The 16773-nt window shown below is 40.3% G+C and overlaps 1 protein-coding gene across 1 annotated transcript; it reads right to left on the reverse strand.

The window, feature by feature from the left end:
* Window positions 1-6686: 6686 nt before the first annotated feature.
* LOC119348899 (secretory carrier-associated membrane protein 3) lies at window positions 6687-15943 on the reverse strand. Its single transcript, XM_037616906.1, has 12 exons — window positions 15773-15943; window positions 14237-14335; window positions 13701-13763; window positions 12467-12500; window positions 11861-11983; window positions 9319-9381; window positions 9131-9224; window positions 8984-9029; window positions 8807-8874; window positions 8002-8050; window positions 7444-7509; window positions 6687-7086 (listed from the first exon to the last, which is right to left on the reverse strand). Exons 1-12 carry the CDS (start codon window positions 15818-15820, stop codon window positions 7000-7002), a joined length of 840 nt encoding a protein of 279 aa, XP_037472803.1. The 5' UTR covers window positions 15821-15943; the 3' UTR covers window positions 6687-6999.
* Between the last annotated feature and the right edge of the window lie 830 nt (window positions 15944-16773).

Below are 16773 nucleotides of genomic sequence, written 5' to 3' on the forward strand. Positions count from 1 at the left end.
ATAGTGGAGCCTCCGCCCGCATGCGAGACGCAATGGGCCAGCCCAGTTTGGGGTTGCCTGCGTGCTTGTATGTTGTTTGGTTTGCTGTTGTTTTATTTTTGAGGGGTTTTCAGTTTGTGGTTTTTTATTTTCACTTTTTTGGTTTTATATTTTTTTTACTTATTTTCCTTTTCGTTTTTATCTTCCTTTTTTGTGGTTTTCAGGGTTTGGTTTTCCATTGCTTTTTGTTTCCTTTTTTGGACATTTTAATTTTCCAATATATGGTCAAGGTTTATTTAGTACGTGATGAACTTTTTTAATATACGGTGAAGATTTTCTAAATACACACTAACCATTTTATTTAGTACAGGGTGAACATTTTTATATAGCTAATATATGATAAACTTTTTAAATATGGACTGGCCATTTTTCTAACATAATAAACAATTTTTCTAATAAATATTTTTATAATTTTCTATATTAGGTTTTAATTATTTTAGCTCCGTTAAATATCCAACAATTGGTTTTTAGAGAAAAATAATAAATTTTAGGCTTCTGCTTACTTTCAATAATGATTGATGTCCTACCCTTTTCAGAGAAAATAATCACATCATTTCTTGCCATACTTTTTCCATCCTTGTATGATTTCCTTACTGATTCCTTCTTGCTAGATCATCAACCGGTCACTCAGTTTAAGATTCAACTTTTGACTATCAGTTAGGCCAATAATATATGAGTTATTATCATAAAACTTAAAGTATAGGAACTGTTGGTACGAATTCAGTGGCATAACATTTGGGTCACATAGCCCACGTTTTGATAAAGCAAACAAACTTATATACTCAAGTCACTAATTCCTAATGCAAACCGATGGCCATCTATTGCATCCCAAGATTGCATTTAACTATGTATCATCTTAGGGAGTCAAAAGGGCAGGGTGGTCATTTTATGTTAAATCTTAAATATTAGGAACCATTCCATTTTATCCCCTAACTCAAACCCACTACTCACATTTACCCCTAATTATTAAGTGTGCTTAAAAATTCCCCTATTCCATTGTGAGTTATTATAGAAATACTCCCGGGCGATGTTTTTGTCAGGTCTTCTCTACTTTATAAACTTCGCAATGTTCCTCTATAGCTGCGGGTGCTTTATGCTTTTTTGTAGCTTCAGTGTCTCCATGTATAGCGGAGGCTAAGGCGGCTGACAGAGCAAAGCAACGAGTCAGAGATACTCGGGGATGCTAAAAAAGAACAAAAAGCACCGACAACTACAAAGGAACATTACAAAGCTTATAAAGTAGAGAAGACCTGACGAAAACATCGCTTCAGGGTATTTTTGTAACACCACATAGCAGAATAAAGGCATTTTTTAGCACACTCGAGTATTAGGGGTACATGTGAGTATTGGGTTCGAGTTAGGGGCAGAAATGAAATTGTCCCTTATTTTTATGCATAAACCTAAAATGCCTTGTAAAAGTCAACAAAGGGAATGTCACTATGTGTGCCTAGAAACAAAGCAAGTGCATCATTGTGGTTCCCGCCTGATCATGTTAATGACTTGTCTCATGAGCCCTGTAGAGCTACTCACTACATCTTCATTGTAGAGCGAAGACATGAAGATAGAAATTAGCAAATCATATGGAATAAAATCTATGATTGTCACTACTTCACCACCAGTAATCAATTAACAATCTAATAATATTGTGTATTCATATTTCTATTGAGTTACACAAAGGATTTGGTGACGTGACTTATCTTTCTTTTGCTATACTGAGTTGGAAATCAATGAACACTAAGAAGTTTTTCAATGTTGGTTGAGTTCGTGATAGCGTTGTCATGGTTTGCTAGCAGCATGCTTTAGGGTTGCTCATATGTAGACAAACTTTGGCAACTACACCATTCATGCTAGACTTAAATGAGCGCAACCGTTGGCGTGATGTTTGGTGGAGAAAATGATGTCTTGGCCACACAAATGTTTCACTTCTTGATTGTCTATGCATATCTAGCTTCCCCATGTAGCAAGAGAGCAACAATGACGAGCACGGTGAATGCACCGATGGTTATGTATCGTGATCTAGCAGGGAATATGATGTATCAAAACTTTGAGTTGGAGCCGAGTAAAAAGAAAATAATCCATGGAAGAGTGGCTCAACTAGCAAACACCCATCGTATGGTGGCTCTATGTTTTCAGTTCAGTAAAATTCATCCTAGAGTGTTGAGTCGGATATTTCATCACTCGGGTAGTTGCACGAACTAAGAATTCCCCAGTCTCCAACACTTAAAGATAGAACATAAATTATCTTCATTGTATCCATGTTTTCCTAAGTGGAATTGTGTGTCTTAGTCGTGAGAACACACTGTTATTTGCATCTATTGATTGGCTCACCACTTGACTTACAACCTTAGAGGGCATGTCGCACTACTACAGTCTACAACACATACATTTATAAATTGTTGCTGCGCCTAGTTAGCACAACTAGCCGGTGGGAGAGTAAAGCTCGCAGATCATTCGCTTATTTGAAGCAAAAAGGTTTACCTTCATAATGATATTCAAACCATATGAATAAGGCCACAAAAGGCAATCGATACAACAACTTACTTCGACTGTACATGATCTATCTTAACTTACAATGATAAAAGATCCAATTGTGTTGACATTAACATATAGCCCCTTCCCAATCAAAGACTACCATGGCTATAATTCTAACACGGTGCAGTGGTGTGCAAGACTACCAGGCTCAGTCGACACACATCCCATCTCCTTCCACTCACTACCGTGGCTCTAACTCTAATTCCGACGTGCTTCATGCTCCTAGGTTTTTCCACTTCCACAGAAGTACATGTACAATTGGTGCATGTTGAATAAGAGAGTTCGATCAAGAGATAGGAACAACATCAGTTGTAATGTGAGGGTCTCTTAGCTGCGTTGATCAGTCTATAATACAAATCCAAATTCCGCCATTGTATTGTGTGTGAAGCTAGTAAAAATCATATTTGTAACTAAGTTAATAGACTATCAACCATGAACAAGGCCACAAAATGAAATGGTAGTAACTGCCCTATAAGACAACCGCCACACACCCTTTCTCCACCAAGAATAAGACACCAGCCAAACTTTGGCAGTGGGGTCTACCACCACCTTGACGAGGTCGAAGGTAGGAGCTGCGAGGACAAAATTTATGCGAGACACCCCCTAAACAGACATTATCCCCTTCCACCGCCTGAGAAGTGTCGCTTGTTACGAGGCAGTCGAATCAAGGGTGAAAGTGGCGGTGACAAAGAATTTAATTAGGTGCATCATATGAGATATATATACCTTTCACACAATAAATAACATTACAGATTATTGATGAAACTAAAGTCCAAGAGCCTCTAGTGGTTGAGTTTCATATCTCTATATATGTATTTGTTCATGGACCAATGGCTCATCTACAAGTTACTATCTTTTCTCTATGTGAACCAACACAATATGGAATCATAGAATGTTGATATAAGAACATGTATGGAGAACTGGATGGATGATCGAGAGAGCGGTGGTGATAAACGTTACGTGGCAGCAGACCATAAGCATCAAGCACTAGGAATAGGACGCACAGAGATTTCGAGTTCAAGATCAACTGCAAGTGTACACACGAGAACTCTTATCTTCGCTGCTCTTGGATACATGTGTGGATTGTGTGTTGGTTGGTGTCGTGAGGCAATATGCCACGCTACCTTCTTAGTAGGAGACCCTGACTTACTACCTTTGTGCTTGAAAATAATGAGCATAATTTTTTGCATGTAGTCAAACAAAGTAAGGTTTGACCAAGTTTATAGAAAAAATTATCAACAACGACAATACTAGGTAGATATAGCATGATACTAAATTGGTATGGTAGTTGTTTATAGTTTTTGATAAACTTAGTGAAACTTTGCATCGTTTGACTTGACACAAAAATTATGCGCCTTCTTTTCAAGCACAAATAAATTATTGTATCTGCGAAATGGGTGTGTAGCAATTGTATCTCAACATTCAGGCATAGCTGCTCAGAGTTGCAAAAGATGTCGTAAATGCAATCCACTATCTATTAATTTGGCTGTTTATTACTCTTAAATTAAATGCCATGCTCCATTTGTTAATTGCCTTTGTCCTTCTTTCCTCAGAAAATAGAATAAACCTTGTGTGTTATGAACCAAAAATTCATCTAGGTTCAGACGTCATTGCACTCCAACCGTATAAAGGAATGTCATGTAATTTGTAAATTAAAATAAATAAGAGGAAGCATGTTTTACTTTCCAACCTCCCCATTTTGGAAGGAAAAAAATCATCTACTTTAGCATCAATAATAAGCAGTGTCTTATGATTTTTAGAGAAGAAAATCACATCATCTCATGTCTTACTCTTGCCCTCCTTGAGCGGGTTTCTTACTACTACCTTCTTCCTAGTTTAGAAGGTGTCCATAGAATTTTAAGGTTCATATTTTATCATCGGTTAGGCCAATAAATATGAGTTGTTACCATAGAAATTGTATAGAGGAAACTTCTTTCTAATATGAATTCAATGGCATAATTTTGGGTTCACATAACCCATGTTTTAGTAAAAACATTGTACTTATCAACTCAACTAACTAATTCCCTATGCAAATCAATGATTGTCTATTGGTTGCTTTTGTTGTGCATGGGCATGTGTATAATATTGCATCCCGAGATTACATTTTAATATGGATCATCTTGAGGAATCAAAAGGGATGGGATAGTCATTCTATGTTAAACCTTGATTTTTATGCATAAGCCTAAAAAGACATGTGAAGATTAATAGAGGGGATATTAACCCGAGTGCCTAGCAACGAAGCAGGAATATTGTTTTGGTTCTCATCTAATCATCTTAGCATTTCGTTTCGCATGCCCTGTAGATCTAGTCACTACATAATCATCGCAGAGTGAAGCCATGAAACTGAAATTAGCCAATCATCTGGAATCAAATCAAATGTTCATTCTGCACTGATGGTGATCACCATTTCACCATCAATAATCAATTAAAAATTCAATAATCTTTTTTATTCGACCATTTTTACGGTACCCTATACTACTACGGGTGAGGAGAGCAGTATAACAAATCACCCCCGTCGATTCTTCAAGGTTAAAATAGGCATTTCTTGATTTTAATAACTATCGTGAAAGTTTTCTTCGGCTCATCATGGCCTAAGGGGCTGGGAATCAACTTAGTTGTGACCTTGGCGCCTTGTTGTGAACGCCGCCATGCCCTGGTCGTCCTTGCTGCTGCGACATTGCGTGCCCGCGTCTCTGTGTCCTGGCACGCTCTCCCCATTACGATTTGCCGCCACCGCATTTAACCTAGGTGGCATGGCTTCCTTCGGTCTTAGCTTCACGTCTACAATCACGACCTACAAAGTGGAGGTGCTAGGGCGACCGTCGGAATCCTAGCCGATGGGTGTTGCGGGCATGCAGGAAACGAAAGAGAACGAACAGGCTGGGTGGGTGGGTCCAAGCAATGGGATTGGCGGGCTAAATTCCCTTTCTCTAAAACGCCCTCAAAACATGTATACTCACTGTTGCGCGTTGTGCGGCTAGAATCAACCAACACGTTTCCGTTGTTGGTTGAGTTTGTGTTGGCTTCTTTGTCATCGTTTGTAGCAGTATTCACTTTAGAGTTGATCATATATAGATATGCAATGAGTGCAGAAAACGTTGGCAACTGCACAATTCATTGTAGAATTAAATGGCCACAACAGTTAGCATGTGGTGTTCGTGGTGGCTTGTTTGTCATGGTTTGCAGCAGTATTCGCTTTAGGGTTGATCATATGTAGATTTGCAATGAGTGCAAAAAATGTTGGAAATCACACCATTCATGGTAGAATTAAATGGCCACAACAGTTGGCATGTGGTGTTTGGTGAAAAAAATGATGTCCTTGCCTCCACCCGTGTCTTCTATACATATCTAGCTACCCCATGTAGCAAGATCACGTCTAGTAGTTGCTAGGGAGAATGCCAGAGTGTAGGAGAGCAATATTGACTGGATGCGCCCATGGTCACATAGCGTGTTCTGGCAGGGAATGGGATGTATCAGAAATTTAGAGTTGGAGACGAGTAAACAAAAGAATGCTTTGAACACTGGTGTAACCAGCAAATACAGATCACATGGCGGCTCTACGTTGCCAGTTCGGCACAGTTTACTCTCCAGTGTTCAGCCGTTGATTTCATCACTCAGGTATCGAGCTGCTCAAGCTAAGCTTGGCCAGGTCTCCAACACACTAAGTTTGGGAAAGCGTGCGTTCTGCATCGGTGTCACTCGGTTAAAAGGAATCATGACTCGAGCGCGAGAAGACACGATTATTTGCATCTATTGATCGTCTCACCTATTAACTTACAAGGCACCCTCAATATTACAGTACAAGCACCTAGTGGGCGCAGCTAGTCAGCAGGAGAGTAAAGCTCACAGTTCGTTTGTTTGGATAAAAAGGGTTTTCTCCGTACCGGAACTCAAATCATATGATTAAGACCACAAAAGGCACTGGATGCAACAGCTTAGTTCGACCATACTAGATATATCATTACTAATAAGAATGACAAAAGATCCAACTGTCTGAAATTAACAGGTAGCCACTGAACAATCAAAGGGGAAAGGAAATCAGAAATGCTCTTTGTAATCGAGCATGCGAGTCGCCTTACCTGACAATCATAGCAGGCTGCATCAACACTGCGACCAAAATGAACAAGTAAATTTACTCCCTCACAAACATATGCAAATATATTCCACCAAGAATATTAGTCGGTCCTCGCTATCAACCACATCTAAAACCATGTCAACGAATGGAAACAACACCACCTTAAAAGTATCCACACGAGAAGGCTCCTTATATTTGTATTAACAGAAGAGCAAAAAGATATAGCTGTATGATTTCAGCGATCCAAATCCGCATGGTGCAGCGATGCGCAAGACTACCATTTCCAATCGGCACACATCCTGTCTCCTTCCACTCACTACCCTGGCTACAACTCTGGCTGCTGGTTTTCTTCATCAGAACGCAGAGCTCAGGGCACCACGTGCTGCCTGTTGTTTCAACTCCTGGGATTTTCCACTTCCACGGAAGTACATGTACACTTGCTGCATGTTGAGTAAGAGAGTTTGATTATCACAAACGATAGGAACAACATCGGCTGCAGTATAAGGATCTATTGGCCATGCTGATCAGTCTAATGAAAATTGAGCATTTCATCCAAATTGTTCCAATGCATTGTGTGTAAGGAGCATGGGGCTAACACTGCATAATCATAAACTTATGAAAGAAAAATGAGAACTAAAACATTCAATTGGCTTTTGGTTGTTAACTAGTCAAGCGGTCAACCCGGGATCATAGTTGGAATAGAGAAAACAGCACACATATACTATGCCATGCAGACTAAGATCTTCAAATAACAAGAATTTAATCATCCAGAAAAAAAAAAGGGAGACCACACCCACCTGAATGACACCTATGCTCAGCAGTGATTCAAGGCAGAACAATCCAAATCCAACAAAGTAAAATATCTGCCAAATGAAAATTCCACAAAAATATATATGTCAGTAAGGGGTTAAATAAGACTGGCAGACCCAGTAACCACTTCCAGATGCAATCTACTCCCTCCGTCCCATAATATAAGAACGTTTTTCAAGCTATGTTAACTTGAAAAACGTTCTTATATTATGGGACGGAGGGAGTACCAAGTAAACCCCTGATACTCATATGTGTGTCAGGTATAGAGCACGATGTCTGTTTCAAAATGCGAGGATTTTCTTGTCTAGCCAGTGGACTCTGCCGGGCCTCACACTGAGGCAGCATGACACAGCACAATCTTTGGGGAAAACATAGAACATGGGCTGGGTAAGAGGAATATATGGGCATATTGCTACATAAACAAATTAAGCAGCACAATCATTGGTTTAAAATGGAGCATGGGCTGGGTAAGACGTAGATATAGGCAAATGGCTACATAAACAAATTAGCCAGGCTAATTGGATAAACCTGTAATGAAGACTTACCCCAACAATAAGGCTCTTGGTTATGACATCAATGGCAGGCAAAATCCCACTATAGCATCAGAAAGCAAAGTAATTTAGTTAATAAGATCAAAATAAAAGTTCTAATGCATTCTGTAAATGTTATGGTAGAAAGGTCTAAATCTGAATATGATAACATGGAGGGTAAGAATTTATTAAGCACAACTTTCGAGTGACATGGATGACAAGAAACATGGCGATTTCAGTCTGCATTAGCAATTTACCATGTACCTGGTATAAAATTTTACTCCTGTGTGTTAAGTTCCAGGATAAAAAAATATGCTTCTTCCATGATCCTTTGCAGAGGTCAACATTGACCACAACTCAGGCAAAAAGGCAACAATCGGTTCAGGAACTTGTTACTTGACAACAAGTATGTAACAGCCGCTCATGTGTATAATTTTCGGATTTGCTCATGTATTTCTCACATGCCACTTATGTATAGCCTTTATAGCTGCATGGATTAGTTGACGCCAGTGTAAACTCCCCTTCTTGTAGTTCACCACGTTTGGTGTGTGCCTGTTTCTTTCCATATTTGGGTTCCACATTAAATCTACATATCTAGTTCATTGATTATCTTTGTTAATTGTGTGTTCTAACAACATCTTCAAACAAACCATTCAATGAAACAACTTACTTTTTATGAAAAGATCACATAATCTTTTACGGACAAAACAGAAACTGTGACCATGGAAATGCACAACCCCTCACATTTATACCCGTTTACAACTTACAGCCCACACAGCAAACCAGAAGTAGGTGCACAAGAAAAGAATACGAGACTTACGTCAAAGAATTTCCTTTGAAAGGGAATGGGGGAGACACAGCTGACCACACGCAGAAGATTATGTGAATCTGGAAATGGACAAAGATGATCAGTAGGATGTGCAGTTGAGGATACGTTAAACCTTTTATTTAATGCTAAGATGTGGCCGCATGAAACCACTAGCAAAGTGTATCTTACCATGTAAAATAGGAAAAACCACCCAAACTTCAAAGCACTCTCAGTTCTGCGACAGGCATCATAATAAACAAGATATGGTCACATGACATATTTGGAAAGGTGAATTTCTTTCATATAGACAATAAATTCTCAATGCATATACCCTACCTCATCGCATTATAAAGAGGGCGATACCATAACACATAAGCCCCAGGGACACCAGATATGAAGTAGATAATGGCAAGCAACCAAACCATGACACCTGTTAAAGCAGAGATTTGTATTAGTTTCACTAAGTTAATAGTGATAGCAACTGCTATATCAGATGTGCACAATAAGATACACTTTAACTATACCTTCTCCCTTAATCCATGCAGTTGTAGTCGCTATGATATTAAAGAAGAGGCAGAGAGCAATTCCTGCATGAGATCCAAATTTTACAAAAATTACACAAAATCCATAAAAAAAACTATATATCAAATTGCTTTTCCACAAGATTAGCTCTTGGTCCACTAATCAAATGAAGATGCAGTTGTAGTCGCTATGATATTAAAGAAGAGGCAGAGAGCAATTCCTGCATGAGATCCAAATTTTACAAAAATTACACAAAATCCATAAAAAAAACTATATATCAAATTGCTTTTCCACAAGATTAGCTCTTGGTCCACTAATCAAATGAAGATGGTAGATCCCTTTGCAGTATCTTGAGGATTTCAAACTTATTTGCTTCTCATTTTATGTTGATAATCACATCATTTGTGCAAAATATGACAGGAAGTTGCAACATAAATACTTGTTAGTGAATTTGTATTAGGATCTAATAGATGTCCAAAATGATAGTCGGCATTGTTAGGATAATCCCTGTGTCCTGTAGCCCCTCTCTCTTTGATGACTTAATAATTAAGAAAGATTAAAAGCTGCAATAGCTAGCTGTAGACTCCAGGATAAGCTAGCTATGAGATGTAAGAGCAGGTCGGCAGGGACTGGCTTCATGAAGAAGGTGCTGGAAATGGTTTTGTCTGCCCATGCACTGTAGCGCCAGGAACACTAGCACCGGCCTAGAACTCCTATAAATAGCTTGTAGTGTATCAACAAGTCACCTAAACAGCTTGTGTCCTTGTGCAAGTTGTGAGAAATAACAGATATCCATAGAGTGAGAGTGAGAGTGAGAGAGAGTAGGGTTTCAGTGCTAGTGCTGTGTGTGTGATATCAATAAAGCCTCACTGCTAGTAGTAGTTTTGCGTGTGTGTTTGAAACATATCTCAGGAAGAGGGGGAGTTGAGTGATTCAATTCCAACAGGCATGCAGGCGTCACCAGGCTCCAGTGGCCACCTGTGCAGGTCCTGTCAGGCCGCGCAGAGAGACTGACATGAGTTACAATTATGTTGCCCGTTGCAGAGAAATTGGAGAATTTTATCTGCATTTCTACTGTTTGAGATAGGCTGGATTGGATCTGGAAGAAGAGCAGGAGGATCGGTATTACTGGAAGGTCACCACTGAATATGACCACTGGCTACTCACTGCTCATGTGATCTGGCTGTAGTCATGCAAAAAGAAGGAAAAAGTGAGAGAAAGGAGTAGTCGAGAGGCATTGTGTGTCTCTGTTTTTGTTATGTTGCTGTTGGACTCCAGTTCAGGTTGCTGGGCTGATCTTTATAAGTTACATCGCCTCTTCTGATACTATTATGGCTGATCTGATCTATGTTGTGGACTTGTGGTGCTGTTAACTATCCTGGTACCTTTAGTTGGTCATTGGCCATGCTTGTCCGGCTACTTGGCTCGGTTGATCTGCCTACTGTGGGGATTGGTGATGGTACAATCGGAGGCAGCAAAGTGGAGAGGGCAGGAGAATGATGGAGAGGTGATGGAGGCCAAGGCTTGGGACGTGTGAGTAGAGGAGGTAGAGGCCCAGCTGGTTGGAGGTTTGAGGGAGCGGTGGTGGAGGCCAGAACTTGGACTGCGTGAGTATAGGTGGGAGACATGATCCTGTTGTTGGAGTTACTTCACGTGATAATAGAAGAGAACAACCTCCAGGCTTCTGCATCACATGAAGCACACAGTTTGAGATGGCGATCCAGTATTCGTAAGTCCTTGATATGCCAGCAGAAACTCAATCATGGTGGGTATAGTGGCTGGTATTGATGGTGCGCTCAAGGCATGGAGGCAAAGCTCGGTAGAGGTAGAGGTCTTGTCAAGAGTTTTAAGAAAATAAAAGATGGCCAAGTATGTTTAGACTGCCTAAAATGCATCATATCAAATTTCTGGTTATGACCAAAATTTGTTCTTTCTTTGGATGGTGGCCAACTTTTGGGCATGCCGATGCCCCCAATGTTCTTGCCAATATTGGCCAGGCAAAAACTTGACCAAAATTTTGGCTAACCAGATTATTGGTAGGCAAACTTGGGCCCAAACCCAACACAACCTTGGTACCAGAGAACCCAGGTCTGTAATCTATTGAGAGACCATATTAGATTCTGGATGTAAACTTGTACTCCCTCCGGTCCTTTTTACTCCGTGTATTAGATTTGTTTCAAGTCAAACATTGCAAAAGTTTGACCAAATTTATATTAAAAAATATCAACATCTACAATACAAAACATATATACTATGAAACTACATTTCATAACGAATCTAACAATATTTATTTGGAATTGTGAGTTTTGATACTTTTATCTATAAGTTTGGTCAAAGTAGAGATACTTTGACTTCGGACAAAACTTATATGCAGACTAAAAAGGACCGGAGGAAGTAATCTTTACAATAAAGGGATTGGAGGCCCTGTGGAACACCACGTAATTATTTCCCAAAATTATTCTGAAGTACTCAAGCAAAAAAAAAAGGTAATGGCAGCACAACCTTCATACCAAACACCACATTTTTCACATTACCAGAGCTTACCCAAAAATGATGAAAATGCAAGGTACTGCATTTTTTGTAGATGGATGGGTATCTCATTTGAAATATTGTGATGAATGAGAGGGAAAAAGGGTGGCCAGTTTTTGTCTTCTATGACAATGCCAGCTGAAAATGAAACAAAGAAGTGATTAGGAGAAATATAATTGTGCAAACACACTGCTAGAGAAACCATACAAAGTATAAAACTAAATTTGCTCTTGCCAGAAGAAATGACAATTGTTTATTTTTGGACATCCCAAATTTGGAGCCTTGAAATGACCAACTCCAAATTACCAATCTAAGAAAAGGATCATTGACAGCAAATATTACCAATAACCATGCAGGTTGCAGTGTGACATACTGATAACCCTGATGTCCCATCCCATGTCCTAAACTCTAAATGTCAATGTTGCCCTTTTATGAACAATTCCGAAACACTGTGAACTCCTCTCAAAATGAGTGGGCAGGCTACAGTTTCTTGCTACACACTTCCAGGTGCACAAATTGCTTTCATCGAGCATGCTTCTGTCTTCAATTTTTTATGCCAGAGACGTGAACAAAACAAAACTATTAAAGCTATTCAGCAAAAGGAAAGAATGCGGGTTGTACCTCGCGACGCAGCCTCTTCCTTCCTTTTCAGTTCCTAGGGCAGAGAGACAAACAAAGAGGGAGCAGATCAGCAGTTGGAGAAGGAACATCTCATATGGTAAATAAAACATGTATCCACATACATGGAATACACTACAAAGAGACAATCTTTCTGTGATTTAAAATACTATGACATCTCACTGTCAAAATTTAACATATTAAATAATAAGCTCAAGAAACATGATCCTCCCAGATGAACCACTGTTTTTGACTGGGAAACAAAATTGTATAGACCATTCATCACTGGATATACGACGCCATAACCAACCAAATTTAGCAAGAAGTTGAGATATAGGTTCCCCTATCTGGATAACAAGACCAACGGACAAAAGCAGGTCGAAATGAAATGGTTCTTGCACCTGTTCTTGGGACAAATGGTAATCAGAAAGAAAGAAAAAATCAAATGATTGTTACACATGTTTTCCTATACATGCTTGCAATTTTTCATCAATTAAGATGTATGCTCTGAGATAGAGCGCCGCATTGTTTTCCTCACAGCACAAATTTATCTTACATTGATGAGAAATCAGAAAAACAAAATTTGAGTGCTAAAATTATTTTTCCCATTAAAATTCACATGCATGTTTGAACTACCAGCAAAAGCACCCTTTATTTTCCAGCAGAGCCACTATATGCTGCAAGATGATGCATGTTTCAGCCCCTATTACTCGGCCTCAAATTGCATCACTACCAAATAGATAATTCTGGTAGCCATTTGACATCCTACTCTTAAGTCAATGCACACTACCTGTTCAGTAATTCCAATACTCTGGTGGCAATAACAGTGAACTGCTTAATTAGTATTTGGTAGGTTGAGGACACACAACTTCTGTAGACTCATGCCAGCACGCCATAAAAAATTACCATATTGTCATTGCCAGACCAGCAGATAATTAATATACATAATGTATAAACTATAGCGATTTTAGGGCTAGGATAGCTACTATATGCAGCACTAATGATCTGAAAATCCCAAATCAACATAAATAAGGTTTTATTATTCACTGGTTGTAACACTAAATAAATCAATGCCCCAGTTAGCATATCTAAATCACAAATCACGGCGACATTGTAGATTCTGGATTTACATCTGATGTGACACCACTTATGAGAAAGCTGGTAGCATATCAATATTTCTGTAACTGGCTAAGAGCAGCAGAACAGTCAAATCACTCAGTATTTATAACACGCATACCTTTTCTCTTTTGTTTAGCTCGGCTTCCATCGCTTGGAGTTCTTTTTCCTTTTTCTTCACATCCTAAATAAGATAATAACATGCATGATATAAATGAATAACTGTCAAGTTTTGTATACAGTTTTACCCCCATTCGGTCAATTTTTATAAGGCGAACTTTGAGCTGGCACATGGATCTCTTACGATTGAGAAAGTGACCAAACAGAATGACTAAAGTACCCTTCCATGACTGTTTTCGAAATATGCAAGAGAATATTTTACGTGATTGGTCATGCATATATCTTAAAAAGATAATGAAACAAATAATAGCAAAATTACAACAAAATTATTTATGCTAGGATGTCTTATAATTTTCACCAAAAATTGGAAAACAGACCATCAGACTTGTAAAAATTCTCACAAGAAGTACTTGATGATACATAAGGAATAGATAAATGGCAATGACGAAGAGAAAATCTATCCAATTCCAATTAGAGTAAGAAGCTAGCCGACACAATTTTCTTGAGTGAAGAAAAACTTCTCAAAACTAGACGTACCTTAGTTGAATCCATAGGAATGTCCACATTATAAAAACCCGCAGGCTCGTGGGAGAGAGGTGAGAGTCGAGAATTGGAGGCAGGGGGGACACTCCCTCCCTGTAGAAAATGAAGCATTTGGAAGATATTAGGAACGGGCAGGAACAAAAATAGAAGCCTCTGAGCAACTTAATAATAGCATGATATTTCCTTTGCCAACAATTAGCCTTCTGCTCGACATCAATATTTCATGTACTTCTATTCTATGTAATGAATATGTATGTACTAACAACATAACATAACATACAATGAAAATCAGATGAAAGATCTAACAATACAAAAATACCCAAAAGAAATGACGGGTGATGGGTGCAAGAATTGCTGCATCCTGCATGCATGCGCAGTTACTTGATTATTAGAAGGTTTTGGATTTAGATACCCAAAAAACAAAGATATTTTGGCATGTTATTGAGAATGGCCTGCCAATGCATACTTTCGCAGGCATGTGCATAGGCACATTAAGTTTTCAAGGGCATGTACATAGACACATAGTTTTTAATGTGATCACAGTGGGGTGTGTTTAAGTAGATTACACTAAAACGTTGCCCTTGTCTACATCAGCTCAATGACATCGCCAACGAATAAACCTATCTGGCAGTACAAAAGAACTTGCGACAAGTACTCCCACATAGAGCCTAGAATGCAGAAATCTCGAACCTAAGATTTTTATCCATGATCTATCCATACATTTTTGTCTTACGAACATACCTATCTATCAATACATTGGGTATCACATTAACCATGTTCCGACATATGTAGCTTGTAGCACACTGGTAAATTTCTAGAAACCACTTGAATTACTGAGCACAAAAACAGTGGGTTTGAAATTAGTGATGTCTCAAAATGAACCCAAGGGCAGCAAGTGGCTCATCCTCTACCTGACAAACAATACCAGCATTCCACCACACGTAATGTCCAAGTCCCTAATGTTTAGCATATGGTGGTAACCAAGCTCCAGCAACTTGACACTAGTATTCAGTAACTGATTAACAAGCAAACCAACTGATATAAGATGGTATCGCCCACATCAATCAAACTATCAAACGTACCACATTGTGTAAGTTTGCTTGCGATGACACCAAAATCCCAAGTTCAAGCAATAAGGGTACATTCTAGTTTCATGCGTCTCGCTTCCAATCGCACCTAGCACCAGCTACTAACCATCCACCGCGCAGCTTAATTCGTCACACGAGCACAGATCCAGAGCCAACCAACCGCTTCAAGAGCAATCAGTCGACACAGCCTACAAAGCGCAATCGCCACGCCAACTCGAGGCGCACATATCCGCAGCCCCCTCCCATGCCCAGATCCAGCGCGCGGGGACCAAACAAGCAATGCCGATCTCGAACGCGGGCACGGCCGACGCGGACCAGGCCAGGAAAGGGAAAGGAAAAAAAAAGGCAGCCCGAGATCTACACAGACGGGGGAAGCACTGCATCTCGAGCACGAGCGCTCGCGCCGACGGGAGGAAGAGCGAGGGGCCGAGCGAGCACTCACGGCGAAGGGGTTGACGTCGTCGTCCTCGAAGCCGTTGCGGCCCGCCATGGGTCTCCGGGCCCCTTCTCCGACGGGCGGCGGCGATGGGCGGCGGCGTGGTGGCGGCGACCGACCAAGTGCGTGCGGCGTGCCTCCCTCTCCTCTCCTCTCTCTAGTCGCGTTGCTTTCTAGTCTAGTCTGGTACGGGGAAAGGGAGACGCCAGCCACGCGGTGGCTGCGCGCGAGGTGGTCGCTGGCGGGTGGGGCCCGCCGAGGCTGACGGGCGGGGCCCCGGAATGCGAGACGCCAACCTAGCCGTACGGTGCGGGGCTGTGCTGGTGCGGCTTTTCGGTGCGGTGCGGTGTGGTGTCCCTTTCGGCCCGCGAGCCAACTGAGATCTCGGGCTGCCTTCTGCCTGCCCCTACGCGATTGGGTTCTTCATCAAGTTCAAGTTTTCATCAAGTTTGGTTCTGTTGCGTTTCGAATACACCAATGGAGTAGATATTCGGATGTCGAATATGCTATTATGGACTATACTATATGTGCGTTTTTGGTTTTAGCCTGGCTATATAGTTTTGATCAAGATTTTGCTAGCCCGTGATTTGACCAATATTGACAAAAAAAAATAACTAGAGTGGACAGAGGAGCATTGACATGCCAGAAAATCGGTCGTGTTCCAAACAAGAACCAGAATTTTGGTCATGACCAAAAAATTTGAAAGTGGATTTTGGTTAGAACCCAAATACATGCAAACGTATATCCTTGTGTTACTTACGATATTCGAATCTCAAACTGAGTGTGCGATAGACTCAAACCGTGAGTGCGGGGGAGGGGGTGATGGTTGCCTTTTGTAACTCTCTTCATGATTTCATGAAAGATTTATAAACACAATTATAGGTGCACATGCTTGGGTCGTACCCGCAAGATGGTCACATTGCTTATTTTCATCATGATACTCCAACCTACTACATATGTAATCTTGCTGTGGTGAGGAATCACTTGTCTCAAGCCAGACTCGAATG

The sequence above is a fragment of the Triticum dicoccoides genome, chromosome 1B, assembly GCF_002162155.2.
Source record: "Triticum dicoccoides isolate Atlit2015 ecotype Zavitan chromosome 1B, WEW_v2.0, whole genome shotgun sequence".
In the NCBI taxonomy this organism is placed as follows: domain Eukaryota; kingdom Viridiplantae; phylum Streptophyta; class Magnoliopsida; order Poales; family Poaceae; genus Triticum; species Triticum dicoccoides.

Excerpts from the sequence above, each read along its gene's own strand:
- LOC119348899 (XM_037616906.1), bottom strand. The coding sequence starts at position 15,820 with ATGGCGGGCCGCAACGGCTTCGAGGACGACGACGTCAACCCCTTCGCC. Across the intron at positions 13,764-14,236 it reads TTCCTATGGATTCAACTAAG|GATGTGAAGAAAAAGGAAAA; the intron begins GTACGTCTAGTT and ends TATCTTATTTAG. Across the intron at positions 12,501-13,700 it reads AGCTAAACAAAAGAGAAAAG|GAACTGAAAAGGAAGGAAGA; the intron begins GTATGCGTGTTA and ends TCTCTGCCCTAG.